The sequence below is a fragment of the Populus trichocarpa genome, chromosome 8, assembly GCF_000002775.5.
Source record: "Populus trichocarpa isolate Nisqually-1 chromosome 8, P.trichocarpa_v4.1, whole genome shotgun sequence".
Taxonomy (NCBI): Eukaryota; Viridiplantae; Streptophyta; class Magnoliopsida; order Malpighiales; family Salicaceae; genus Populus; species Populus trichocarpa.
In genome coordinates this window covers 4098845-4125887 of record NC_037292.2, presented here as the reverse complement: position 1 = coordinate 4125887, position 27043 = coordinate 4098845, and the positions used below count along the sequence as shown (strand labels likewise).

Below are 27043 nucleotides of genomic sequence, written 5' to 3'. Positions count from 1 at the left end.
TTGTATTTTGTATTAACAGGGTGTTTAGAATTGAATTTCAACATGTTTTTTTTTATTATAATTTAACTTTTTTTATTTTAAATTATTTTTTAAATATTTTTAGATAATTTAATATTTTAATATAAAAAATATTTTTTAAAAAAAAAATAATTTTGATGTTTTTCCAAACAAAAAATATGTAAGTGTTTTGTGGTTGCTTTTCAAAGTGCTTTTCATTTAGAAAAGTATATCAATAATGTTTTTTTATTTTTTAAAAATTATTTTTGAGATCAGCACATCAAAATAATTTAAAAACATCAAAAACATATTAATTTAAAATAAAAAAAAATTCAAATTTTTTCAGAAAACAGGCACTAAAAAACAATTGTTATCACTCTCAAAAACCATCAAAATAAAAGAAAGATTTATAGCATATCATGTAGCCAATTTCAAATGGTATAATATCTTATGCAGAAGTTCTGCCTACATTGATCACATTTAAGTTTTTGGTTGATTGTTTTGGGCTTACAAAGAAATAGATGTACAGTTGAGCAGGGATCATTTTTATAAATCACGGAATTAAAGATGAAATGTATCGCATCAACTCAATTACCATGGCAACTAGTAAATAGTCAGTTTCTTTGTCTAATTGCGACTGCAGTTGCATCAACACCCCAAACAGCCTCACCCCTGCCCCCAACTTCCTCTGGGGCTAAATATCAAGCTAAAATTATCAGGAGGAAAACGAAACTGGAGAGTGAACTATTATAGTACCAGGACGTGCTTTGTTACTTTTCATGCAAGAATGCACCCATCATGCATCAATCTCAAGGCAAGGACCAAGACATAACAGCAGCATGAGTGCTTGAATTGAGAATGTCGGCAGGGTGGAAATGGGCACCTATTCAGCTGGTTTTCTCTTCCTCCCAAGAATTGAAGCTCTCTGCAATCTGGGGCCACCCATCCGCCATTTCTTAAAGGCTGCCATGGATGATTGAGCTGCTTCATACACTAAACATGCAGAGAAATAAATTACTGTCATTGCAACATAAATGTGCGGCATGAAAGCAGAAAATATACGCTCAAAAGTAAAAGAATCTCACTGTAAGTTTCTTCTTTAGTCAGGAGCATCAGGAATCTGGAAGCTGCTGCAAATGCTGTGGTGTGTGCCTTGTGTAGGACTTCCTTATACCGGATTCGAAATGCATATGCAAGCAACAATCCAATGGATTTATCACACCTAAGCATCATTATGAATAACCAAATAAGTCCTCGGAAAGAAAAGGTAAAAAGCTTGGTGAACACCAGCTTGTCAGCCAAACGAAAGATTGCTGGTGTCATGTAAATTTACTGTCAATAGGTATGACCGACATTCGACCACCACTTGTCAATTGTGCACTTTTGCCTCCACCAGGACAACAACGCACAATCTCTCATTGCATAAGACAAATCATAGCAAATATGCCAAAGTAAATTCGGATGTATTGTTGCCAAGCACAGCCTTCACAACATGTAAACTCAACCACAGTACAGTGTATGTCTAAAGCCTTGGGGTTTGACCACAGAGTAAAAAGGCCCATGAACAATATTGATTGTCAAGCATTTGACCCCATTCACAACATATAAACTTCTCAAAGCTAAACAGAAAATCAGAATGCATGGGGTGAAGTAATTCATTTTGACAGTTTACTTCTCCCATATGTTTCCTTTCTATTGCAAGGATCTCGATAAGGGCCTTCAGTTGATCCCTGGACTTGAGAATGAAAACAGATAGTTTTTGCTTCTAGACTTCAGGTACACTGAAGTCTACCAACAAATGAAACCTAGATAAAACTAAGCAACCTGGAATCACTAACAGAAAACTTGTCTCGGTCTAAAAAGAATGCCATACTCTTATCCAAATAATTTCTTTAAAACAGTCTAATGAAGTGGACAAGGATAGACATTAGTAAATTCATGAATGGCACAGATTGGTAATGAAATGATTATTTCAAGTTACAGTACTGAAGATATCCTAAAATTGAAAGCACTCCATAATCTTCTGGTTGGTTGCTAACCTTATTGCTCTGACATAGGAGAAGCCCACATTTGATTTTTATATCTAAAAACAATGATATGCTTTTGGATGTCATGATGTGTTAGTTTGTAACTTTGTATCCAACACATAACTGGATTGTTTTGGAATTGTCAATCTGATTAAACAGACTGAGAAAGTCAAAAGGTTAAGGCATCACTTAGGGAAGGTCATAAAAAAATATTAAACACATTGAGCTGCATGTTTCCTCCTCCAAATCGAGAAAGCAACACTTAGCAAAAAATGCTTCACAAGCAGGACACCATTTCATGCAGGTACTCTTGCATGGTAGTTCAACAAAAGGCACTAAAAGAAGACATCACAACAGGAATTGTATACACACATGAACGGATAGGCAGGGGAAGGAGACTCACAGTGGAGCTAGCTTGCATCCAAATTCATAAAAGTATGGACAGCGGGATCTCAGGTCCACACAAGCAGCGTCTGCCTGAATTTCCAGCCTTGTTCTGGTGAGGAAAAAGAAATACTATCTATAAGCTATAAAAACAACTGTACAAGTAAATAGATGTTGGATGACAGCATAGACAAACCATTCTCCATGTACACATGTGATGATTTTTTGGGGACTCGACTATCATAACGAGCAATTAATTTAAATAAACCCCTGAAAGTGAAACCTAAAACCAGGGAGTTCCTAGAGGACTCGAGCAAAGTTTCTATAACTCAAAGGAACTACATTTTAGATTGAAGTTTTAAAATCGGGGAGTTCCTAGAGGACTTGAGCAAAGTTTCTATAATTCTAAGGAGCTACATTTTACATTGAAGTTTTAACAGCAATGACATAAATAATTTCAACAAGAAATCTTCTATCCTTGAGAACTACAAACGGGAAAACCAATTGGACCCTTCTACTAAGACATAAAGCAACCCTACATGAAGATGGATCTCCCACTAACTCACTTCATAATGTAAAATAAAAATATTCGCTTTGAGCAAGTAAGGCAATTACTTTTGATTAAAACAGGCAGGAACACCTATCGATACAGCTTGCCTCATGTGCAATTCATGAGCAAGCCAGAAAGGTAGCTGTGTCTTTGAACCTTGTTCAACCTGAGTTTTAATTAACACGTCAAAAACAAGGTGAATATATGAAGTAATTTGACTTGTGAAGTCTTTCTCCAACGCTATTTTACTTAAAACTTACATATCCTTTTTCAGTACTTTCATCGATTTTCACTCCATTTATAGCCTTTTGAAACACAACCGGGACAAACTGCAAGACAGTGTGAACACACGATAGAAAAGTGATTATGTTAGGATTACGAGATTTAGGAGTTAAAATATAAGGTGAGGATAAAAAATTTCACCTCTTCCTCCACGAGAATACTATCAATGTCATAGTAATTTGCCATTGTTTTATGTTATCAATTTTATCGGTCTTCTAGCTTCTCTAGTGCAGAAGCAATTTCACGTGTTTACCTCCAGGCTGCAAATAAAACATAATTATATTGTATTTTATAGGTTGCAGCCCTATTTACCCATCTCTTTTATAGATTGGATTTTTTCAAAAAATTGTAAAAAAATTGATTTATTTTCAACATTCCTAGATCTTGTTTCAATTGTTCTGAATCTGACCGGAAACAAAGCAGCGGGGCAACTGCTAGATTGATGGAGCTTGGAATCTATGCTCTACAAGATTTTACTTATCAAGTCAGTCTTTTATTTTTATTTTTCTAGCTGTTTAGTTTTGTATTATTGACAAGCAGGATTATTTGCTGGTTTTAAAAAAAGAAAGAAAATATTTTTTTTAAAACCAGCAAATAATACTGTTAGGATATATGACTAAGAACTGTCCCAACTAATCAGGAAAATTTTCTTTCTAGTCTTGGTCCCATTTTGAAAAAGGTAAGAGATTTTCCAAAGATTTCCAAGAAAATATTCTGAGGAAGCAAACTCAACAAAACAGAATGAGATTTTTTACCTCCTGAAACCAGTCTTCTGGTCATCAATTTTACATGTTCTGCCAACACTACTGTCATTCTTGATGATACTTAAACAGAATGATCCCATTCCCAATTTTTTTTATGAAATGCATCATCCCTGATCCCTCTCCAACCCAGTCAGAAAAAAAAAAACTCCCCATAACAGTGTCACCACTGTGATATCACAGTGTATTAGTTTAGTTGGTCCCTAGCCAGTGCACAATGGGAAGGGAAAAAAATTAAAAGACTGTTCAATAGCTAAAATGCCCAAGAATACAAGTGTACAGGGACAAAAGAAGAAAAGGTTTCCTACGAACAAAAGAATCAAAACAGCAATTCAAGAAATTGAGTTGAAAAACCAAACCGTTAGAGCAATTTCTTGATCTTCTCTCTTGGAAATCTTATATGCAACTCCCCACTATGACCTCACAGGATAAAAACAAACAGAACAGCTTACGATGGCTGGTGGAGAGGACGCCGTTGTTGTTGTCTGGATCTCACGGTGGCTGGTCGAGAGGACGCCGTTGGTGATGAAAAAAATAGAGGAGAGGGCTGTTGGCGGTGGTTGATTGTGGAACGGCTGAGAGAGAGAATAAGAGAGGCTAGGGTAAATGTTGTACCTGTTGGCTAATGCCGCTAATGTAGAGGGCTGGAGGTTGGATTTGGTGCAGTATATTTTCATAAGTTTTAGCTGTTTTTACAGCGCATCAATTACTTTTAAGAATCTTAAGAATTAATCATAATATCTGAAAACACATATCTATTGCATCTCAGGGACAACGAAACATTCAATTTTTGCATCGTTTATGCTTCGTGGCTTCCGAGAACTTCCTTCAGTGGAAGCAGCGCCAGTCCTGTTCTTCAAAACCCAAGTTAATCATAATTTAGTTCTCGTAGTTTATTAAAACAAGTTCGTTAATTTCTTCCAACATTAAAAATTAAATAATTATGGGAGCTGCGTTGGGTATGTTTAATTTAGTAGTATTTTTTTTTTTAAAAAAAAAGTTATTTTCTCGTTAATATTTTCATCATATTCACCTTCTTTCTTTCTTTCTTTCTACTGGAAGGGGACGGAAAATGGATAGAAGGGATTAAAAATGAATTTGAAAACATAAAAATTAAATATGTAATTCGTGAAACCACAAGAACTAATTAATTAGGTTTGCTAAACTACAGTTACAATTGAACTCTTGTAAATTATGGTAGAGCTGATTTTGAAAAAAAAAAAAATATATACCGTGACCATAGTAGTGGACACCATCCACCTGGTAACAGTCAATTCCAAAAATCAAATCATAAAAAATAACCCGTTTAGAAATATAAGAAATAAGATTCGAACCAGGAATCCTTATTCCCTAGAGGCCTCTTTTCCGCTTGACTGGTGCTCTGGGTGCAGGAAAACACTACTTCTCATAGCAAAGAACTTGTGAGATGGAACGTGACAGTAACATCTTACTTTTCTTGTGAATGAAAAAACGAAAAGAAAAGGCCCGATGAAGAGAGATTTAAGATGGAAAAATCATGCTGAAACCATGCATGTAATGATAATCAAGGAACAAATTGGCACCGGAACCACCTGTGATGGGTTCGTCTTGAAACCATACAGTCTATGCGAGAAATGGCGCTGCTGCATTTGAATATTATTCAAAACAGCACCATCCATGCCATTTTAGAGACTAATGTTACTGCTAAAACCTATGGCTATACAAGGAACAGTTCAATTAAAAACGAAGGGAGTTCAGAAACAGTAGACAAGAATGAGTTGCATTATAATTATTCCACTCTAGGCTGAGTCTTTTTTGTGGGTTCATGCCGCCTCTGGTAAGGGATGCTTGTTTCCTTCAATTTCTAGTTGCAGCTCCGGCATTTGAAAAAGGCATAAAGATAGTTTTGCAACCTAGTCCCAATGAACCTCCCTGTGAAATGTCCACTCGGAGGGATTTAGAGTTTGTTTCCCATCAGCAGCAACAAGATCATATGGTGAATCCTCTGAAAATTCGGTGGGCATGGACTTCCAATGAAGAGATGGAACCCACTCAGCTTCCTTTAGCACCTTCAGAATCTCCTCCACAACTATTTTGCTCCCCTCTGCTGATAAATGAATGCCATCTCTGGAAAAAAGTGAAGGGGGAAACTTTAAAATTGAAAGTTGAAACACGTTACTACCAGTTTAAGTCAACCAAAGACATTCGATTCACATTTTTTATGATTGTTGTGGTAAAAGGAGAAGACAACCTGACAATCTTAAATCATGACGGTACTTCCCAATGGAAGCTAACATTAGCCAGTAAAAATTGTAACAAGGAGGAAATATCTAGTCATTTGTGAGCTAAATTAACCAGCACGGCCTGCCTTTCCATATAGGATGAAGGAGAGACCATCTGTTTAGAGATAACATGTATTGGACGACAGGTTTCGCTCGTATACACCTGACTCCAATATCCAAAACCAGTGCACATCTAGCATCCAAATTCCAAAACCAGGAAGTCTTCTCAAGTCTCCACAGAATAAAATTCAAGTTCGATGAGTCCATAGAACATATTCTAGGTTGTGCACTAAGAAAGGCCAATGCTTAAAAGACTACTAAACCACATAAGAAAAACCCTTCTCTCTTTTAATTTTAATACATGTGAACTATGAAGTGTTTGGATTAGGATCACTTCTATCACTGTTCACCACCAAACTTCCATCACTGTGACCACCAAATCCACCCAAAAAGACCATTAAAGTAACCCCTTTCAACCTTGAAAACAACATTTAAATTCAAAATCCATTTTGAATCTCAAATCAAACTCAAAAATTTGATTATTAGTTTTTCAATCTGAAATTTCCAACCTTTAGAACACTGAAATGCAGTGATGGTTGGGTTTAAGACATGAATGCATGAAATCATGTTGATTGAAACTTTCATTTGACAGTGGTCTCACTGCCAAAAGTGATTGGAACCTAGCAAAGGGGGTCTTAATTCAAACACACCATGATCTAGATATTAAAAAAAAAGTGTCAATCAAAACGGTTGATAGTTCAAGGTGGCTCGATAAGTTTTAGCCCTAAGAAGACCATCCGAAACAACAACATAATCTAATCCATCAAAGCTGGCTAATAATATCTTTTCATCATGGGAAAGCAAACGCGTTGATGGCCTAACTTTTCACGGCAATGCAAAAACTGAAAATGGGGATCGTTTATCTGATTTTTGCAGATAGTCCCTAGATTATATATATATATCTGCAGCCCGTGAGTTCCCATAGACAAATGACACCGCAACATACTGCAAACTGTGCAGGCAAGCATTTGGATTTCAACCTGATGTTTTTACACATATCCTAAGATTACGAGCAACTATCCTTATAACGACAAAAGTAAACAATCAAGGAGTCTATTATCCAGATTAACAAAAAAAAAACGAACAAACAAATATGAGGGTGTTTTTTCTTTCTAAAATAGTTGGGGGGGAAAAATTGGCACTAGCACTAGTCAAAAATGATTTTGAGAAATAACATAGTTCGGTAAAATTCACGTGTGGGAATTGTGACATTAAGGTGGTGTTTAGCATTGTGATAGCAGTTGTTTTTCAAAGTGTTTTTCGCTTGAAAATGCATCAAAATAATGTTTTTTTTATTTTTTACATCAACACATTAAAACGATTTAAAAATACTATAAAAAAATTAATTTGAAACAAAAAAATAAATCAAAATTTATGAAAAGCGCAGTTGGACCACATAGATAAACAATCTCTAAATGGTTAAAATGGAAGTACATGAATTCCAAGGAAGAAAGAGGAGAGAGAAGAAAAAAAAAAGAAAAAAATCTCGGAGGCACATTGAAGCTTCGATGATGACACCCCTGGTATCATCAGAAAGATCTTAACAAGATAAATATAATGACACCAAGAAAGGTCATCAATAGTGGCCAGAGTGGGCCAACGCGTGCCACCCAAAGACGGTGGATGGCTTAATTTCCTTTGAATGGCGCGTGTGGTCCACTTCGATCACCATTGATGATCTTAGGTGTCATCGAGTTCTTCTAATGGTACGAGAGTGTTATTATCGGAGCTTTAGTGTGCCTCTAAGATCTTTTTTTTTTTTCATTCGTTTTCTCTTCTCTCATGTTTCTTCTTCTTGGAATTTGTGCCAGTCCATTTTAATAATTTTTAAATATCTTTATTTCCAACCATAACTTTTTAAAGTCACGTTTTCCAACAACAACTTTTACCAAATTATGTTATATTCCAATATCTTTTTTGGCCGGTGCTCGTTTGTCAATAAAAAATTTAATGTGATAATTAAAAAAAAATCCAAATATGAGAGAAACAGAAACTAAGCCTCATCGATAATTGTGTGCAAGGAAAATACCACCACATGTAAGCATCATATAGAAAACGCATAGAAGATACATGAGGGAGACCAAACAATACATAAGATTATATACACTTCTGAACATTGATCTTGTTAGCAGAAGGAAGATGAAGAAAACTTACGTAAAGCAAGCAGTGGTCCAACCATCTCTTTTTTGAAAGGCAGAGAAAAGATCAACAACCTTCACTCCCAATTCCTGGCATAGCTTTATACAAGAATTGGAATATATTTGGCACAACTCATTTGTTCGTACCACTTCACTGAAAATTCCACTGAATTTAGAAAAACAGACGGTTCAGAATTTCTATGATCAGAAACAAAAAAAGAAGGAAAAGAAAATAACGAATCAGAGCACCTTGTGCTTGAACTAACTCTGGCCTCATCAACAGGTGGACAGCTCATAAAAATGATGCGGGTTGTATCTGAGAGGCTCTGATTTTCAAATATCTAGTGTTAGATGAAGCATCAAACATCATTCTCTGATGAGTTCTTGCAGGGCCAAATTACAAAATATACACAACAAAAGAATAACTGGACATAGTCCAGCAATCAGGAAATGAATAACAAGCATTTAATCATTTAAAGGTATTCGAGAGCAGCATAAAAACCTCCCAGATTTCATTCCCCTTAAAAAGAAAGTTTACCGCAATATTCATCAAATAAGGAGAAGAATTGCTTTGATCATTCATATTATACATGTGAACCATGATCTATATATATAGTGAGAACCAGGAGAAAACCTTGAGGTGAACTGCAATCTTTCTCATGTTCTCCATGTATTCATCAAGGGGTACATGAGGGCCTAGGCCAGATGAGTGAGGCCCCATTGAATCATTACCACCAAAATAAACTATCACCAGAGCTGGTTGCACAGGAGCATCCTACAATACATAAAACCCATATAACAAGCTAATAGCACGATCAATTTCACCAACTTAGAGATGAGATTCCTCAAATAGATCAATTTTTACGTCTAATCTGCTCCTAAAAGAAATTATTATATCAACGAAAATACCTTGGGAAAAACTTGATCGAGAACCTGGACAGCACGCCGCGAGTTCCATCCGTAGTAGCCTCGCAACAATATGTCTGCCTGCAAACAGAAAAAGATTAGCCTAATCAGACGATGAAAATGGCAACTAATCAGTGCTGGGGTTAATTGGCCAAAACAGTGAAATAAATATCATTAGGGAAAATCTTCATTTCAATTTATATGTATTCGAAAAGAAATAAATCAAGCAACATTCAAAGAGCACGTGAAATATAAAATAAACAAATGGAGAAAGAGGAATACTTTGCGAGAGTAGATATCGGAGAGAATGGAGCCCCAACCGCCATGACTGAAGCAGAGTTGGACAATGGAGGATCCAAAGAGAACAAATTGCGGTCTACTAGGTCCCACCATTTTGACAAATCCGTAGGTCGTTCTGTTTTTCTTTAAACACAAAATTCTTTGTTCTTCGTGTCTGGCTGTGAAGGTTGAAAATGGCAGTGGCTCTACGCTCCTTTTATGAGCGGAGGAGGTTGATAGAGAAAGGAGTAAAAATCGAGGACTGGCGGATTTTATTAAGCTATCCCATGACCCTCATTAAAGATGGATAGATAGACGTCCACTACTTGGTTTGTAACAGACTATAAGTGTCTTCCTCTCTTCTTTCATTTCTTCCCTCCACAACTTTGGGAGTCCTACTCAATGGGAATATACAAAATAACCCAACTCAAATATGAAAAAATAACATCATTTAAAAAAAAAAAATTAAGTTATGTTTGATTGAAAATATATTAAAATAATTATTTTTTTTATATTATAAAAATTATTTTTTATATCATCACATTAAAATAATAAAAACTAAAAAAAAAATTAAAAATATCATTGTATGGCAATGCCAGATATCATCTAAAGCGTTGAATTTTAGATATAACGTAGATAATTAAAATCATTAAAACATGACAAATATCTCCTAATAAATAAAAGAAGGGTTGTGTTTTTATTATTCCAGGCTTTCAAGTTTAGAACTTGAAATGATACGGCAAAAGGCGAGTTTATAGGTTCCACCTACTCGCGCGAAAATAGGCGAGTAATGTTCATGCGCGTTTGAAGAAGTAAATGCAAACGCCATGCCATTACCCAACCACCGAACCACGCCAGCCATTGATGGCTTCCCCATTAATGCAACCTTTCTGCTGCGACCTGGACCATCCATAGCCACCAGATGATCCTAAACTCTCAAAAGGATCGCTCTCTTTGAAGAAAGATGAGGCGTCTTCCTTGTCAACAGGAATTGTGTAATTATACTCCCTCCCTGAAGGTTAACGTAATAAACCCAAATTTGACGGCCAAATTCGTGAAACTGATTGAGCCACCAAATTGGTGGGTTTGGCATGGAAGAGAGTTCCATAAACACAGTCAACTATCATGATCATGGTCCAACCAGGTGCACGCACTGCCACGCCGAGCCCCACGCCCAGTCACGAGACAAGATTGGACCCTGACAAAGACCGCCTGCAATGTGCCATGATTGATAGTATGTAATGTTTGTTGCCCTTCACTTTCTTCGATTGACAGTAGTGGTTGCTACTTGCTACAGCTCCCACAAACCCAACCACTACAATATGAGGTTTCCATAGTTTCTGGATGAAAATGACAGTCAAATGGTACAGGACACCACACAGTCACCCAACAGCTCACACCATCATCATATGCTTTGAGGAGCGTGGTTGACTCAATTGACTATTGCATTTGAAAAACTTTAAGATTTAGTGCTGTTTGTTATAGTGTTTTAACTATGTTGGGTTTATTTCATTTTAAAAAATATTAGATTGATTTATTTTTAATATTTTATAATTGTTTTAATCAATATTCTATCTATATTCATGTTTACCCTCCAATTTTTTTAAAAACAACTCTTCAATTTACTTTTCATTCAAATTTGATTATTTTTATTTTTATTTTTATTTGCAATAATTTATAAATTAATTTTTTTAATTTCATAATTATTAGTTATTTCCATAAAAATTTGCTTCAACCTTCGTTTAATTCTATAATTTTATTTGCTCTTACCTTCTAATATTTTATTTGTTTTAGTGTGAGTTTCATAATTTTATCATTATACATCTCAATTTTTTTTTATAAAAATATTTCATCTAACATGCCACCAATTAAAAAAAAATAAAAGTATTTTGACCAAGATGCAACAAATTTTTTACTTCCTAGTATTTTTATAATTTTTTTTAATGTTTTAAAAAAATCTGGCTCGGTAAAAAGACTAGTTTCACTATTATTGTGTCCCTCACAACGGACACGAGATTCCCCGTGACGAAGAAACGTAAAAAAATACATCGACAACTTACATGTGTTCAAGACAGCAATTCAAATGGACACGATATTCATTTCCAAAAATCACAAGGAAATTAAATTCCATTCGTCCGTGTCTTATAATTTCTCCTTCCCCATTGAGGGGTTTTACAACACAAATTATCATCCCGAGTTTCTTATTGGATCGAATGAATGATACATCTTTTCCTTTTAACTGTTTAAGAAAAAAAATCACGGTATCAATCCGTGCCCAAAGCACCTTCTGGACAGCGGAGAGAAAGAATATGAAGTCACTGTGTGGTAAAAATTTGAAAAAAGAAAAGAAACAGGCTCTATGTCCGATGTTTGTATTCATCCCGTCAATGCTCTCCTTAGATGTAGAAGCCACAGGGCTATCTGCATTCCAAGAAGTCTAACTTCCAACAAGATTTCCTCCAGCAATACATCTAACCTGCTTAGTAAGGATTTTCGCTGCAACTTCTTTGCCTCAACAACTGCCTCGGAGGAAACTTTTCCGATGATGAAAAATGTCTCGACAGAAGATCCTTGCAACTGACCATAATTCATTTTGATTACAAACAATTCCAAGATTTACTTAACAATAAATTGTAATTAACTTCAACCAGAAGACCGCAATAATAAATGGCAACAATAATGAGGGAGGATAATGCACAATACCAGACAACTATTTACAGATCGTAAACAGTCGTTTGTCTTCAGCATCAACAGAATTACTCGTGGCAGCCTCCTTAGAAGCTCTGAGATTTGAGGAAAAAACTGAGATGCGTACATCTGCAAAGGGTACAAAACTACAAATTGTAAAGCAAGTAATAAATACATGGAAAGCATCCATGTGGACAATGTAACAATAATTTGTCAATGAGAAGCACAATGATACGTCCCAAAGCATATCTGTATTTGTAAGAAGACTGACAGACCTGCCGTTCTGAACGCTCGCTGTCATCGCCTTTTATAACCAAATGATCAACGGATGGGTCAATGATCCTATTCCAGGGCTTCATGGTAAGAATGGCAGCAAACAGTGCATATAGATCCTCTCCAGCACCCAATTTAACACTGTTTTCCTTTATTGCATTAGCATCAGAAAAAATCAATGCCTGTGACAGATTTCATAACATCAGAATACCAGCATTAAGCCATCAACAGTGGAAAGATGCAAGTGAATAATGATGGAAGATGGAAGTAAAAATGCACCTTCCAAAGGGAAGCGTAGTTAAACCTAGTTGTGAAATCAAGTTCTTTGTATAGACCATGGTCCAAGAGTACCAACTGTGGTTTTCTCTTGCCTGTACATATGGGAAACTTGAGACATTAGTGTTTCTGAGAACCAACTAGTTATACATACAAACTGCTATATAAAAGAGAGTATTGCATGGAGAAGGTTCTTCGACGTCCATTACTAGTCCATGGATATGAAAAGCTTTGAAGAGTAGTAGTTTTCAAGAACCATGAGCAGGTAATGCACAAGATATCAAAGGCATTCTTTAATACAAAAGATAACAATCCAACCAACACCAGGACAAAGATCCTTCTCCCCCACCCCTTCCAAGAGGATGGAGGGACAGAGATAGTTAAATGGATCTCTCTTCAGCTTATGCACGAGAGCATTTCTTACCAAAAGTAGCCAGAATTTTTACAAGCTTTCTATTCCTTAACACTACCTAGGAAGTATTGATTGAGGGAAATTAAACCATTAACATATTTACAGATTGCCAGAAATATGGTACCTGCTGGCATTTCCTAGAGTTTTACAAGTACTGTGCACTAAAATCCCCTGATTTAGGTTCTCTGTGAGTCAAATAATGCCCACAAACATCTTGAGGATATTAGGATGACCTTTCCAAGTATATACATAAAACCAGAATTTTCAAAGTGATTGTGTGCAGAAAAGTTTTTGAGTATCACCCTGTAAAACTTCTATAGTGTTGTTACAATTGACTGAACCAGGTGAATGAAGACATTAAATCCAGGATCACTAGCACAAATTTCAAAGGTAAGCAATTATAAATGAATAGCAAATTGGCCAATGAGGTTGATTTCCAGCAGTATTATAATGGTTCATCAGTTACAGTGCTCTACTTGTGTAAAAATAAAATAGGTGCTATGCCTACTAGGACTAGTGAAATTGGACCTGGAAACACAGAGAGCATATGCATAATCATGAGCATTAAAGAAAAACAAATGATAATAACAAAATGGAAAATAAACTAACACTAACTGCTTCCTGATTGCTGATTGCTGATGAAACTACTTAAGCAGCTGACCAGCCAATGAAATTTTACAGAAATGGTCAAAGACAATCTCAGCAAAAAGAAGCCTGACCTAGAATGGTCCTTTTACCAGATGGCAAAGGGCGAACAATCAAGTTAGCAGCATGTGGGTCACAATGCACAAATCCATGTCTGAACATCATCTCTGCAAAAACTCGACTAACCTGCAAAAGAAAAGTGTATACCGTCTTAATGTCACCCCAAGGAAACTAAATCTTCAAACTTCGCAACTCAAATATCAACTGTTTTCCTTCTCAGTAAACATGTGTTAGTCATTGGAAATTGAACCCAATGGTTCAATGATAATAGACTGCCTTCAAACAAGCTCACGAGATGAAGTCAGTTTATTACAACACATCTCCTTCAGCCAAAATGGATGAACCATATCTTTTTTTTAAAAAGCTTAGTAGACGAAAATGGTAAAACAATTGGCTGCCAAGCAAGAAAAAGAGATTTCAAGTTTCAAGGGTGGCCAGTTCATGCAAAACAATGAATGTTAAAACCAGGGCCAGGCCACTCTTCCCGAGACCTACTTTCAAGCCATAGCTTAATTTTAAGAATGTTGGAGATGGAAATTTCTCAATCATGTTGACTTCTAAACCAATAAAACAAGCCTGCATGAGCTTACTAATGTTGCAACTTCATTGGGCTGAATCCCAAGTTTCTGTATGGTCTTCACATCGTTCACATGTGCACCATCCATAAATTCCATGGTTAATAACTTTGAAGTACTTAAATTCCAATGCACCTTTGGAGCATAAACATATTCTGCAATATGGGGAGATAGCTTCCGGAAATTCTCCAAACATTTCTCGCTATTCTTGGCCTCAACCAAAAAATCCAATTCCTGAAGGCCATGTGAAAAAAAAAAATAAAGAAAAGAAAAATCACGGTCAATTTTAATAAGAGTGCATCTATATCAAATCACAGACATGTTTCAAGGCTACAACAAAAACTATGTATTAGGCATCAAATAATGTTAAAGACATGTATTAAAGCTACAAGAAAAACTATGCATTAGGCATCAATTAATGTTAAAGACATGCATTAAGGCTACAAGAAAAAATATTTATTAGGCATCAATTAATGTTTGGTAACAGTGTTTTGAAAACCAACCCTGTCTTTGAACAAAAAAAAATAAAAAACAAATGTCAGGGTTAAAGGTTCAACAAGGTTTAATTAAAGGGTTAACCTGCTGGCATCAACATGTCATAATAATTAGGGTTGATCTACATAGAATCTTTAATCAAAACTTACTTTTAGTTGAACATTAAATTATTAGTCCTAAAGTTGCATGATCTTTGGTACTTATAACTACTGATTTGCATATACTATGATTGGATAACTACAACAGACTGGGCAGTTCACTTCCAGTAAAGGAAAAGGACAGTAACTTATTATTGTTAGAGCAAAATAGAACTTTGTGCTAAAGTGTGCAACCGATACATTCGTCAGACTTGAATAGCAACAATGGCAGTAGCTTAACAGAAAAGAGGGACATTTACAAATCCTTTGACTTAATTTGAAGCAGAAAGTTTTATCTTTCCTCTTGTGACTGCAAGAACATAAGAAGCCAACTGAGCAAATAAAAACCAGCAAGTTGCAATCACTATGATCAGGCCAACCAGGTTTATTTTAAAGAATGATTAGACAAGTACTTTACGTTGCTTTTGCAAATTTCAGAATGACTTTGTGCATGTAAAAAATACTTGAGAATACAAAAATTTTCAGAAACTTGCCTTGGGTAAACTTTCACGAATTTCATCAATCAACCATCTGCACAAGTAATTCAAGGAAATCTCAATTAAAAATAGCTCTTCAAGACCATGAAAAACCACTTATAAACAGATAGGAGAAAGGAATATTTGCACATTTAAAAAAGAAAAAAAATGTGCATCTCACATAAAACCAAAATCCAAGTGCACGTGGTTGCATATCGTGCATGATTAGTATGCCGGATATCCAAAAAGTGAACAACTTATCATGAAATACAAGAACAGGTAAACATCCTATAGGATGGAACCATCCATGATGCTACCTGTAATCAAAAGAAGGAAAAACACCATGTAGGGTATTCACAAGCACTTCCACAGTGGCACGATCTGCAGTGGCAGTATCTGTCATGTGAGTGTGTTGAACCTGAATATCCATAAAACAAAATGGAGGTTAAAGGCGAACCCTAGAAATCATTTCCTAAACGTTAACGTGAAAACTTAATTCCACCAAAAAAATACAAAACTTATTTTCAATTAAAGGGGCAACAATGGAGACCTTCACAGCCACTTTTTGGCCATCAAGTGTTCGAGCTACATGAACTTGTGCAAGGGAAGCACTTGCTATTGGAACAGGATCAAATTCTTCAAAAATCTGCATATAAGAGGCCTTTATTCAGGACATACTGTTCCAAGTCTCCATCCTAAAATAAATCAACGTTATGATACATACTTTATCCGGTGTCTCTCCAAGCTCTTTCTTGAAAACCTCACACACTTGATCATACGAAGAAACTGGACATTTGTTCAGCATTGACTCCCTCATTGTCTGAACATACTCCTCGGGAACTAGATATTCCTGTTTGCACAACAAATTATCAACTAATAATACTCGCAACTGATTAATTACTCAACGAACAAATAACCCATCTAGCACATTAACTTGACAGAGCAGATATTCTGTATAATTTCATGCATATGCTAAAGGAAGCAGATTGAAAGCATACCAGCTGACCAAGGTGTTGCCCAAGCTTAATATAAATTCCTCCATTTTTAAAACAAAGTTCTTGAAGTTTCCGTGCAGACCTTAAGTGAACTTCATGTTTAACTTTCGCCTTCTCAACACTTCCTTCCGACAACCCCCACAGCGAGTATTCATAATCTATCGACAAAGCAGAAAACAGACACCATCGTCGTTATAAATTCATCTCAACAATTCTCGATACTCATCGATCACAAATTAAAAAAAATCCAAGGTTATCTAAGAAAATGCTATTGTATACACCGCATAGAATATTTACAATTATAAGTTATCACCTATCATAAATATAATAATTCTAGCGCTAAGTGCAAAATCTAAGCCAAAATTGAATTTAACGATGGAATCGTATCTCTGTGAATTGGTGATGAAAAAAAAGAGAGAATTTAGAAGCTCTGAAGATATGTACCGAAGGCAATAGAGGCGGCAGTGACAGTGTTGCGATACAGGCGAACAGGGACGGCGGTGCAGAGCTTTAGAGCAGTCGCTGGATCCTCGGAAGTGGCCACGGTGGCTGTAGCACCCCCAGTTAGAAGCGCAGTGGCTGCCACCGCGAGTTTCCCTCGGGTGCGCCACAAGGATCGCGTTGCCATACTCCCTTATGTTTTTATAAGTTTGGGAGAAAACGGGATGTATACAAATAGAACACACGGTCCCGGCAACCAAGCGCAAACAACTCTCGATGGTCCATGTACCAAAAAAATAAAAGACCTGTGGAAGTTAAGAGCTTGAAACAAATCCACCCTTTTGGTCAAAACAGGACGTTAAACGTGGACTAGCAATTTCGGAAAATATCATCCTTCAATTTTATTTCCCCATTAAAATTAACAAAATTGGACATGAATAGGTCGCAAGACCTTGGAATAAAGCCATTGATTATCTTTTTTAATAAAACATTTTATGTTAATGCTCATCGAGTGCTTCTTTTATTTTCTTTTTTAATTGATCTAATCTTAATTTTTTTTAATTATAAAATATTTTTCTCGCACTCGCGCAAAAAAAGTGCGAAATCCTAGATAGAATTCTACAAATAACTAGATAAATCGATTTAAAAGCTAAAATATAATTGAAGAAAGCCAACCTCAAAATTTTTTATTGAAAACTAATCAGAGAGACGGGGCACTTCTTAGCCCAATAAACAAAATCACTAATGCATGTTCTAGAAAACCGTATAATTAGAATATATATATTCACTATTTTTTTAATAGTTTTTCATCGAAGTTCCATGGTAATAAAAACAAGGCATCTGTTCAGAAATAAAATTAAAGGACGCAAAACTGGCATTCAGAAAACTACCAGATTGATTTTATGTTGTTCTGTCTTTGCCAACATTTTGGATAAATCAATCAGCAAAACAGATCACTGAAAATCCGAAGGGATGTATCAGCAGAGACTGGCCCTCTTTCTTGCATCCAAGGCTGGATTATTGTCCACGACAGCATATTCAACGATTGCGCTGCTAGGCCAGTTAATGATAAAAACCCTCGAGTGTTCTGCCTGCAAGGACCAACAATGTTTCTGTTCCGTTCCTGGTGAACTCTCAGTGTTGGTTTGACAAGCACTTGCCTGGTGATCTATATGCAATGATGCTAAAAATCAAGGGGCGCCACTTTTGGAGGACACAGAACAACCACCAGATGTGCCTATGAAGTCCCACTTGAACCATCAACAGGGGCTTGATTTAAGCACTCTAAAACTAAAAACCTTCGCATTTGCAATTTTATTGAGAATGCTGTTGCCTCAAGAATCACGGGAACCTGTGGAAAAGAAAAAACAACAGAACCATGCAACCCTGACGCTATGATGATAAACAAAATGGTACAGGGTCTTTGGAATGACCCAAGTTCTTGATCAAACAAACATTTGCAAATTGAGTTGCTATTCTATATGGAACTTTCAAGAGAAGAAACAATTGAACTTGCGTATTTAGATGAATAAGAGTATATATGGTGGTGGTGGTGCTGGTGCTGGTGCTGGTGCTGTTGATTTAAAAGGAATTAAACTATTTCAAGGCCAACAATTGAGTCAAACATGCCTTAACCAAACAGGTCGTAGGGTTATGTCCATAGGTGGCCCCTCTTGATGTGTATCTGTGCATGTAATCCTCTGTGCATGTCTACTTGCATAATCAAAGCCCATCACAAAGCTAGAGAATATCCATGGCCTATGATAACAGCAAAGCATAATGATATTGTACCTGAGTATTGACACATGCTATTTTGTGCACATTAAGGAAGCCAACCATGTCTTGGTAACCAGTTAGTAGTTTTCCCAATTCCTTGTCCTCGTTTGGGAAAGAGCACCTGTTCAGAAGTTTAAAAACTAAAATAAACAGCACAAAAGCACTTGTAAGAAACAATAAACCTGGGATAGCCCTGACAGACAGTAACACATCTGCCATGTGCTGCCATCTTTTACAGAAGGATGGTGAAAGAAGGGAAGGTGGAAATGTAATAACAGCAACTGCATTTGCAGACCGTAGCATGCTTTTGAGAGATGTAATGAAGGAAAGCATACCCCAGTCCTGCAATATAACATTAATTAGTTAACAGAATTCCATATGAGTCACAAAAAAGAATCATAGTGGATTTTGAAAAGATAAATAGCAATCACGATTCTTTATATATATATATATATATAAAGATATTTAAAAAGAAAAAAGTGAAGCGGAGAGGTGTTCAAAAACAGCGGAAGACAGACGTGATAAAACAAAAGGAGTGTTTCTTTCTTACTCCTTTCCCTGTCTTTCTCAGCAACCAAACAGCAGCTTCTTATTGTGTGCGTTCAACGCTTCACCTCGACTTGCCTCTCTAGACGTGACAAGTTCCTTGTATACTAGTAGTCTTTTTTGAAGCTAGGCTCGTCTTAAAATTATTATTGAAACATAGGCCTTGTTAGTAGAGTGGGCTCTTACGCGATGGGTTATGAAACCCATGTTGTACGGGTTTGAAGATATTTTTGAGCCAGTTCCAAGACAGATTTTAAGACAAAAAATTTTGGGTAAGGACTAGATTTCGGCCATGTTTGTTTGCTGGAAAGTAAATTTTTTTATAAACTGAATTCTGAAGAAAGTGAATTCTGGAAAAGTATTTTTCGATGTTTGGTAGTGTAATGGAAAATAAGTTGGAAAACATTTTTCAGTGTTTGGTTATGTCATGGAAAATGAACTGAAAAATAACTTATTAATATTTTATTTTTTTCAAGTTTATTAAAATAATGAGAAACAAATCTTACAAATTAAAAATTTGAATGAGAATAAAATTGAAAAAAAATATAATTTCATAAATTATCTCAAATAAAATAAATAATAATCAAAATAATAGAGATCAAATCTAAAAAATTAAAAAAAAAAGATGAAAAAATTAAAATAATAATAATTAACATTTCATAAATTATTTCAAATAAAATAAGTAACAATCAAAAGAATGAGGACCAAATTTGATAGATAAAAAATTTCAATAAAAAAATGATAAGTAAAAAGCAAATAGCAATTATAAAAATAAGGACCAAAGTTAATATAAAAATTAAATTTTAAGAGATGAATTTGAAAAATAAATATTCAAAACAAATTATATATAGCAATAAAAAGTTTGAGGATCAAATTTGATATAGTCAGCAAATAATGACATTTTTAAATTTTTCACAACTTCCGAAAAGTGTTATCCGCCCAAATTTTCCAGGAAAACACTTTCCTGAAAACCAAGCCAAATTTTCCATTGACTGGAAAGTGTTTTCCGTTGACCAACTTTTCTAATGGCAAACAAACACAGGAAAGTTTGGAAAGTGGTTTCCGGAAAATAAACACAACCAAAAGGGAAAATACTTTTATGGAAACCATACCAAATTTTTCTTTTACTGGAAAGTGTTTTCCGTTGATCAACTTTTCTAATGGCAAACAAATACAGGAAAATTTAGAAAGTGGTTTTCCGGAAACTACTTTCCGGGAAACAAACATGGCCTCCATTTCTTCTATCTTTCCAGAAAAGAAAAAAAAATACCCGATTACAGGATCCGTGTGATCGAGGCTCGCAGTCTGGCAGATGAATTCATTCGGTGTATTTGTTCGGATTTGGCTTTATTCCTTTCAGAAATGCAATTCCCTTTAGTTTTCATGAGAGGGAGCATGTTAATGACTTGATAATTCTAGTGCTGCGCTCCTCGTAGATATCCAATGTTCTATAGAAAATAATCAGTTCCTCGCATCTACACAAGCTTTGTGTTGGTAAAACCACATAGTATCCTATTTAGGGCATACCATAAAAGTATGGTTCTCTTCATGGTATGCCATCGCCAGTGTATTTTATTTAATGGTAATATAAGACTCGCTGAACAGCGGATGATGTAGGAATTTCTAGAAGAGCTAATTAGCTTCTCGTTTTTTTTCCTTGCAATTTCTAGAAGAGCTAGTTAGCGGCCTGCTGTGGCAAGACCATCGTATTCAAGTATCCCAATTTCTCCGCGTGCAATTCGCGTGGGTACCCTAAGATGTACGAAGGGGTCACGGTCTTCTTTTTTCTCCTGTTGTTTGATGAAGGGGAGTGCGTATTACTATTGTTATTTATAGTGTAATATATGCGAGTGAAGTGCTTTTTTATATCTTTTAATTTTTAATAGTTTTATAAAATTTAATAATATAATTTTTGTCAAATTTATTTTTTTAACTATAAAAAAAACACTGTAAAAAAAATTAAGTTCAATTAAAAATAAAAAAGACAACACATAAAACTCGTAAATATAGGACTAGCTTGGCAAGTCCGTAAATCACGCTAATCTTATATAAAGACAAAAAAATGACAAATTACAAAACTAAATTCTCAATAATCTCAATTTTAAAAGATAAAATCGACAAAAATAGATTTAAAAAAAATCACAACAAAAATTAAAAAAAAAACAAAACACAGTGGATTACTGTTGTAATCCATAATACAATGGTTGTTGAGTGAACAGTGGTTTCCCCACGTTCTTTAATTTTTGTTATTTTATAAAGTTTAATAACATAATTTTTCTATAAAACTATTTTTTTTTAACTATATGAGAAAAAATAGACTATAAAAAATCTAAATTCAATTAAAAAAAAACTTCATCAAACTCATAAACTGGAGCAACTAAAGCAATCTGAATTATCTTGACGAACTTGCAAACCACACTAATCTCATAGAAAAACACTAATCTCATAGAAAAACAATATAAAAAAAAATAACAAAAAAATATATTTGTTTAACCAGGAGAAAAAAAAAAAGGTGCTTTGGCTGTTGTTAATGTAGGAATTTCTATAAGAGCTTATTAGCTTCTTCTTTTTTTTCCTTGCAATTTCTAGAAGAGCTAGTTAGCGGTCAGCCGTGGCAAAACCATCGTATTCAAGTATCCCAATTTCTCCGCGTGGGTACCCAGAGACGTAGGAAGGGGTCACGGTCTCTTTTTTATTGTTTGATGAAGGGACCACAATTTTTAGTTTTTTCTTCATATTTTTATTTTTTTGGTTTCTGAAAATAATTCTATCTTTTTTAACCTAGATAGCTTGAAGCAGTGGCGGAGCCACGTAGGGGCAAGAGGGGGCAATTGCCCCCCCCTCCCCCGATTCCTTTCTCTTATCCATTTTTAATATAGAGAATTCTATGCATGGTGTGTGTGTGTGTCTATATATATATATATATATATATATATATATATATATATATAGAATGAGGCAGCTGATGGGTTTGAAAAAATAGTTGGCTTGCCGAGCAGTTATATTTTTTATACTTGTGCTATTAGAGACTTTACTTGTATAGGAGTGTGGTTGCGATTGCTTTTCAAAATGTTTTTTGTGCCGAAATGCATTAAAATGATTTTATTTTTATTTTTTAAAAATTATTTTTAAGATCAGCGTATTAAAACGATCAAAAAACATACCAAAAAATTAATTTCTAACAAAAACAATTTTTAATTTCACTTCATCTCTTCCTGATAGGTCAACCAAATATGGAAGCTCCAAAAATACTGGGTCTACATCTCCAAAAATTAGTTATTAAAAATGTTAGGGTTTATAATAATTTATGGGTTTGTTGAATTAATACGTGTATGGGTAATATTATATGCTAATGGATATGAATTGAAATGAGTTTTGATGAATTGATAAGTTTTGTTATGAATTTCATATGAAAAATGATAATAATGAATTTACTAATAATTAAAAATGAAGTACAAGACAGCTAAAAAAATTAGAAATATAATAGATAAATTAAAAAAAAACATTTAATATTTATATTTAATCACTTGTACAAAACAACAAGTCAGCAAGAACAACATTAATTTGTGACAATTCTTTTAAGCTATGATTTTAAATGTTATGTACCATATGTCAGCATAGAATTGTTGTCAACAACTTTCCTAGTCCTTGGAAGATTTAGAAATAGATAAATGAAAGTTTGTAATATATATTGAGAAATATATTTTTAATAAAATTAAAAATAAAATTATTATGAAGCAGTTTTAAAATATAAAATGTCGAAGAAAACAATTATAACATAAGTTTTTTTCATTTTAAAAGTATTCTTAAATTAATTTTACTTGACTTGGGTTGGTACATGTATTTCAAATTAATTTCTATATATAACATATATATGTATAGCATATAATATTAAATATTTGTTAGTAATTTATCTTTTTATTTAAAAATTTCTGGCTCCGCCACTGGCTTGAAGCTAGGGCATTGTCCTAAACTCCATATTCTTTTCCCTCCCAGGAAGATTCCATACAATTTCTTATCCCGTGACAAATGTGAGATCGTTGGCGTGATATATTTCCTTCCAGTACATGGTTTCTTATTTTTGCTGTGATGAATAGTTTATTCCAAATATTCTTCAAGAAGGGAAAGAAACTTGTAAATCACTAAGCTGCCACTGAAGCCAAATTCGCATTGTAACAAGTGAACGTCGAGCATGGTTTCCCTGTGTGTTTAATTTTTTCATAAGAAAAAAGATTTGGAAAAACAGGACGTGCTGAGAAAAATAATTGGAGAATAATATATTTAATAGGTTGTGTTGTGTTCTACAATGTTATAATCACATGGTTTATAATGTTTTCAATAGCACAATTTAATAGATTTTTTTTAAGTTTAATCTTAAATTTCAAACAATATTTATCCTCTACAAATCAAAATAACTGATTTATTCGTTTTATTCTAAAAAATAATCCATTTAAATTTCAATAAGATTACTTAATTTACTTATTATAATAAATTAATAATTAATAATTATGATAATTATTAATAAAAATAATTAGTTGTATTCAAATTAAAACTCAATAACATTCCTAAATTAGTTATAGTTAATTTGAGTTTTAATATGATTTTTAAACTAGCAGGTTGATTAAGAATTTTTTTAAAAAAAACAAGAAAAAAATAACACTAGTGAATCAGTTGTTTCGATAACTAAAATTTTGAAAAATAATTTCAGATAAAAAAAATTGATTAAAAAATAAATTTTAAAAATTTTAAAAAAATAAAAAAAATTTCTTTATCTAGTACATCATTAATGTATGATGAAATAGTTTTATTTAGAAAATGCAAGGATGACATTTAAGTTTATGTTTTTCTGGTACACCGCTAATTTTAATTTTTAATAACATGGTTAGTATTTTTAAAAAAAAAACTTTCATATATTTTTTTAAAAAATAGAGTTGTGTTGTTATACCAGCACCATCTATTGGATTGTCCTATTCTATCAAGATGTGGGATATTTTTTTTTTAAGTTTACTAGTTTTTTAAATAAAAAAATTATTTTCAAAAACATTGACATATGTTCACATGCAAATCTAAGATTTGGACCAGAGTAGGATATAAATAGTATTTAACATTGTAGTTGTAAAATGCTTTTGAAAATATTTATTTTTTTTTTGTTTTAGATTAATATGTTTTGAAATGAAAAGCAACGCTCTTATACTTGGTTGTTGTGTTGTTATGCCAGCACCATTTATTAGATTGTTCTATTCTATCCAGATGCGCGAGTGTTTTTTTTTAAGATTACTAGTTTTTCAAACAAAAAAATTATTTTTAAAAAACATTGCAACATGTTCCCATAAAAATCTAAGATTTGGACCAGAGTCGGATATAAACAGTGTTTAACATTGTAGTCGTAAAATATTTTTAAAAAAATTGAATTTATTTAAATTTATTTTAAATTAATATGTTATAAAATAAAAAATATTTTAAAAAATAATTACTATATTTCCAAATACTTTTAAAATAACTTGGTTGCTATTTGCAAGAAGTACATGTATTGTTGCTTTCGTGAGAGAGGAAAAAAAAATTGGTGTCTTGGGAATTTGGTCCCGTCATGTAGGTCAAAAAATCACTATTTTCCGATTGATGAATTTAACAAGTATTAGCGGTCATGAGCCGGCAAAGCCAGCTGCTTTGAAAGTATTCTAGAATGTGGTTATTGTTATTTTTTTTATTGAAAATATATGTAAATAATTTTTTATTTTTTTAAAAATATTTTTGATATTAATATATTAAAATGATTTAAAAATATATAAAAAATTATTTCAAATAAATTATGAAATACAATTTTAACTGCTAAAACAACTGTCCCATTGAAGAGCTGGAAGTGTTCCTTGCAGTTTTGTGATATTTTCTCAACCCGAACTTCCCATCGATAATGGCCAGGAAACATTGCGACTTACACATGTTAGCTTCGTGAGCCATGTTTATAAAATGTCAGCTATAGAAATCTAGAATTAGGAGGTGTATGCAAGATTTGACAGTAACTCAGCTATAAGCGGCTCTAGAATACATATAGCTGAATTATTATTTTTTTAAATATTATTTATTTAAAAACATATTAAAATAATATTTTTTTATTTTTTAAATTTATTTTAATATCAGTTCATCAAAATAATTAAAAAAAAATAGTAATTCAAGATTTGTTGAAACTCTAATGTAAACACAATTTTTTTTTTTTAAAAGACCGATGTTTACTTGACCACTTGGCTTACAAGCAAAACATCTTCGTAAGGAAGTTGAAAATAATGTGAATCAAACCTTTTTAGGTTTTGACAAAAAAATAAAATCGAGTGCAATAAAAGATGCTTGGCAACGGAAGATAGAAAGAAAGGTGTGATTTTGCAGTTTTTTAAGTGTGCGATTACGACTTTTTTTTTTAAAAAAAAACAAAAATTACACGAGCACGCAAGACAGAGATGATTTTATTCCATGATCTGAAATTTCGTGAGCTATCCTGTTTATTACGTCCCATTGTTGTCTGTTTTTTTTTACAAGTATCCTGTTCTATTGCTTTTGTCTGTAAGCAATGATGTAATAAAAGGATAACTCCAAAAAAGTGACACGATGAAGCGCGTGTACCATGATCTATGTGTGCATGTTGTTTGATACGGAGTACCTATCCTGTGCGGTGTTTATAGGCTATACTTGTTTGTTTTTTTATTTTAAAAACTTTTAAAAAAAACTTTGAAGTTTTTTTATTTATTTTAAATTGATATTTTTCGATCATTTTAATATATTAATATTAAATATAATTTTTTATAAATAAAAAAAATATTATTTTAATAAATTTGCATGTAACTTTTTATTTAAAAAAAACAACCGGTATACCATTAACAAATAATTAGATTTGTGCAGCAAGCAATGGGCAATGACGTGACAGACGGCTATTATTGGGCTTTTGAAACTGTGGAGTGTTATAAACTTTTCCTGCTTGGACTACCTTCCTAAAAGAATTGCATAAGCTAAGGTTACAGATAGAAAATAGCATGGAAAAGTTCAGTGTGATCTTTTCTTTTCTTTTCTTTTCAATTGAGATTTGGATATTGATAAGCATTGCAAGGCACAGACATCAGAGATGACAATGAGTCCGATTCGATTGTGTTGTTTTTTTATGAAGTTATTTTTTATATGATATTTATCGTTACGGGATGTTTGGCTCGTGTTTTAAACTGGGGTTTTTTTAAAAAAATATTAATTTTTAAAAAATTAAATTAAAAAATAATTTAGCGAACTTGCTAATTCAAGTTTTGCCCTTGCATGCTTTTAACGTCATTCACATCACACGAGAGTCAATCTATTTTAACGTGATTTTTAAAGGTTTTTTTTTCATAAAAAGACATTGGATTATTTTTTAAATGTTTTTAAATTATTTTAATATATTAATATCAAAAATAAAAATAAAATATTTTTTATAGTATAATGGAGAGTGATCCTCTCTATCTCTGAAATCTCTCTTCCATCCATCACAGGATTGAACAGCTAAGATCTCCACAATAAAAAATTATAAACATTCACCATTGAAATATCCTCTTAAAGATAAACCTCAAAAGCTGCTACGGTATTTGTT

The 27043-nt window shown here is 33.6% G+C and overlaps 3 protein-coding genes and 1 pseudogene across 6 annotated transcripts; all 4 read right to left on the bottom strand.

Moving 5' to 3' along the window:
* Positions 1 to 392: 392 nt before the first annotated feature.
* Positions 393 to 4854, bottom strand: LOC7494491 (DNA replication complex GINS protein PSF3). 3 transcript variants are annotated; one of them, XM_024607671.2, is made up of 7 exons: positions 4454 to 4854; positions 3382 to 3500; positions 3219 to 3287; positions 3024 to 3124; positions 2428 to 2520; positions 1083 to 1219; positions 393 to 990 (listed from the first exon to the last, which is right to left on the bottom strand). In XM_024607671.2, the coding sequence occupies exons 2-7, from the start codon at positions 3424 to 3426 to the stop codon at positions 881 to 883; spliced, it is 555 nt and encodes a 184-aa protein (XP_024463439.1). In that variant the 5' UTR covers positions 3427 to 3500; positions 4454 to 4854; the 3' UTR covers positions 393 to 880. The 3 variants fall into 3 exon arrangements, with proteins under 3 accessions (XP_024463439.1, XP_002311220.1, XP_024463440.1); XM_002311184.4 differs by having other exon boundaries at positions 4361 to 4852; XM_024607672.2 differs by lacking the exon at positions 4454 to 4854 and adding an exon at positions 3996 to 4350.
* Positions 4855 to 5507: 653 nt separating this feature from the next.
* Positions 5508 to 10048, bottom strand: LOC7494490 (GDSL esterase/lipase CPRD49). Its single transcript, XM_002311183.4, has 6 exons — positions 9649 to 10048; positions 9370 to 9447; positions 9095 to 9235; positions 8710 to 8786; positions 8477 to 8626; positions 5508 to 6107 (listed from the first exon to the last, which is right to left on the bottom strand). Exons 1-6 carry the CDS (start codon positions 9757 to 9759, stop codon positions 5894 to 5896), a joined length of 771 nt encoding a protein of 256 aa, XP_002311219.1. The 5' UTR covers positions 9760 to 10048; the 3' UTR covers positions 5508 to 5893.
* A 1675-nt stretch (positions 10049 to 11723) lies between these two features.
* LOC7494489 (putative ABC1 protein At2g40090) lies at positions 11724 to 17506 on the bottom strand. Of its 2 annotated transcripts, none has more exons than XM_024606040.2 (12): positions 17122 to 17506; positions 16681 to 16835; positions 16407 to 16532; positions 16233 to 16328; positions 16000 to 16100; positions 15701 to 15737; positions 14710 to 14808; positions 14014 to 14125; positions 12886 to 12977; positions 12609 to 12788; positions 12349 to 12462; positions 11724 to 12222 (listed from the first exon to the last, which is right to left on the bottom strand). In XM_024606040.2, the coding sequence occupies exons 1-12, from the start codon at positions 17303 to 17305 to the stop codon at positions 12022 to 12024; spliced, it is 1497 nt and encodes a 498-aa protein (XP_024461808.1). In that variant the 5' UTR covers positions 17306 to 17506; the 3' UTR covers positions 11724 to 12021. The 2 variants fall into 2 exon arrangements, with proteins under 2 accessions (XP_024461808.1, XP_024461805.1); XM_024606037.2 differs by having other exon boundaries at positions 14590 to 14808; positions 17122 to 17434.
* Positions 17507 to 17965: 459 nt separating this feature from the next.
* On the bottom strand, positions 17966 to 21000 carry LOC7488020 (elongator complex protein 4-like; annotated as a pseudogene).
* Positions 21001 to 27043: the final 6043 nt, after the last annotated feature.

Bases quoted from the DNA above. Each gene is read 5' to 3' on its own strand.
- LOC7494490 (XM_002311183.4), bottom strand. From the start codon at position 9,759: ATGGTGGGACCTAGTAGACCGCAATTTGTTCTCTTTGGATCCTCCATT. The intron at 8,787-9,094 runs GTTTTCTCCTGG...TTTGAAAATCAG, and splicing joins AGATTGCAGTTCACCTCAAG to AGCCTCTCAGATACAACCCG. The intron at 6,108-8,476 runs GTAAGTTTTCTT...ACTTTTTTCCAG, and splicing joins TGGACCACTGCTTGCTTTAC to AGATGGCATTCATTTATCAG.
- LOC7494489 (XM_024606037.2), bottom strand. From the start codon at position 17,305: ATGGCAACGCGATCCTTGTGGCGCACCCGAGGGAAACTCGCGGTGGCA. The intron at 16,533-16,680 runs GTATGCTTTCAA...TTGTGCAAACAG, and splicing joins GGCAACACCTTGGTCAGCTG to GAATATCTAGTTCCCGAGGA. The intron at 14,126-14,589 runs GTAAGCTCATGC...TTTCTTTTGCAG, and splicing joins CCAATGAAGTTGCAACATTA to GTTAGTCGAGTTTTTGCAGA.
- LOC7494491 (XM_024607671.2), bottom strand. From the start codon at position 3,426: ATGGCAAATTACTATGACATTGATAGTATTCTCGTGGAGGAAGAG. The intron at 3,125-3,218 runs GTAAGTTTTAAG...ATTAAAACTCAG, and splicing joins AAAGTACTGAAAAAGGATAT to GTTGAACAAGGTTCAAAGAC. The intron at 1,220-2,427 runs GTGAGTCTCCTT...AATGATGCTTAG, and splicing joins GGATGCAAGCTAGCTCCACT to GTGTGATAAATCCATTGGAT.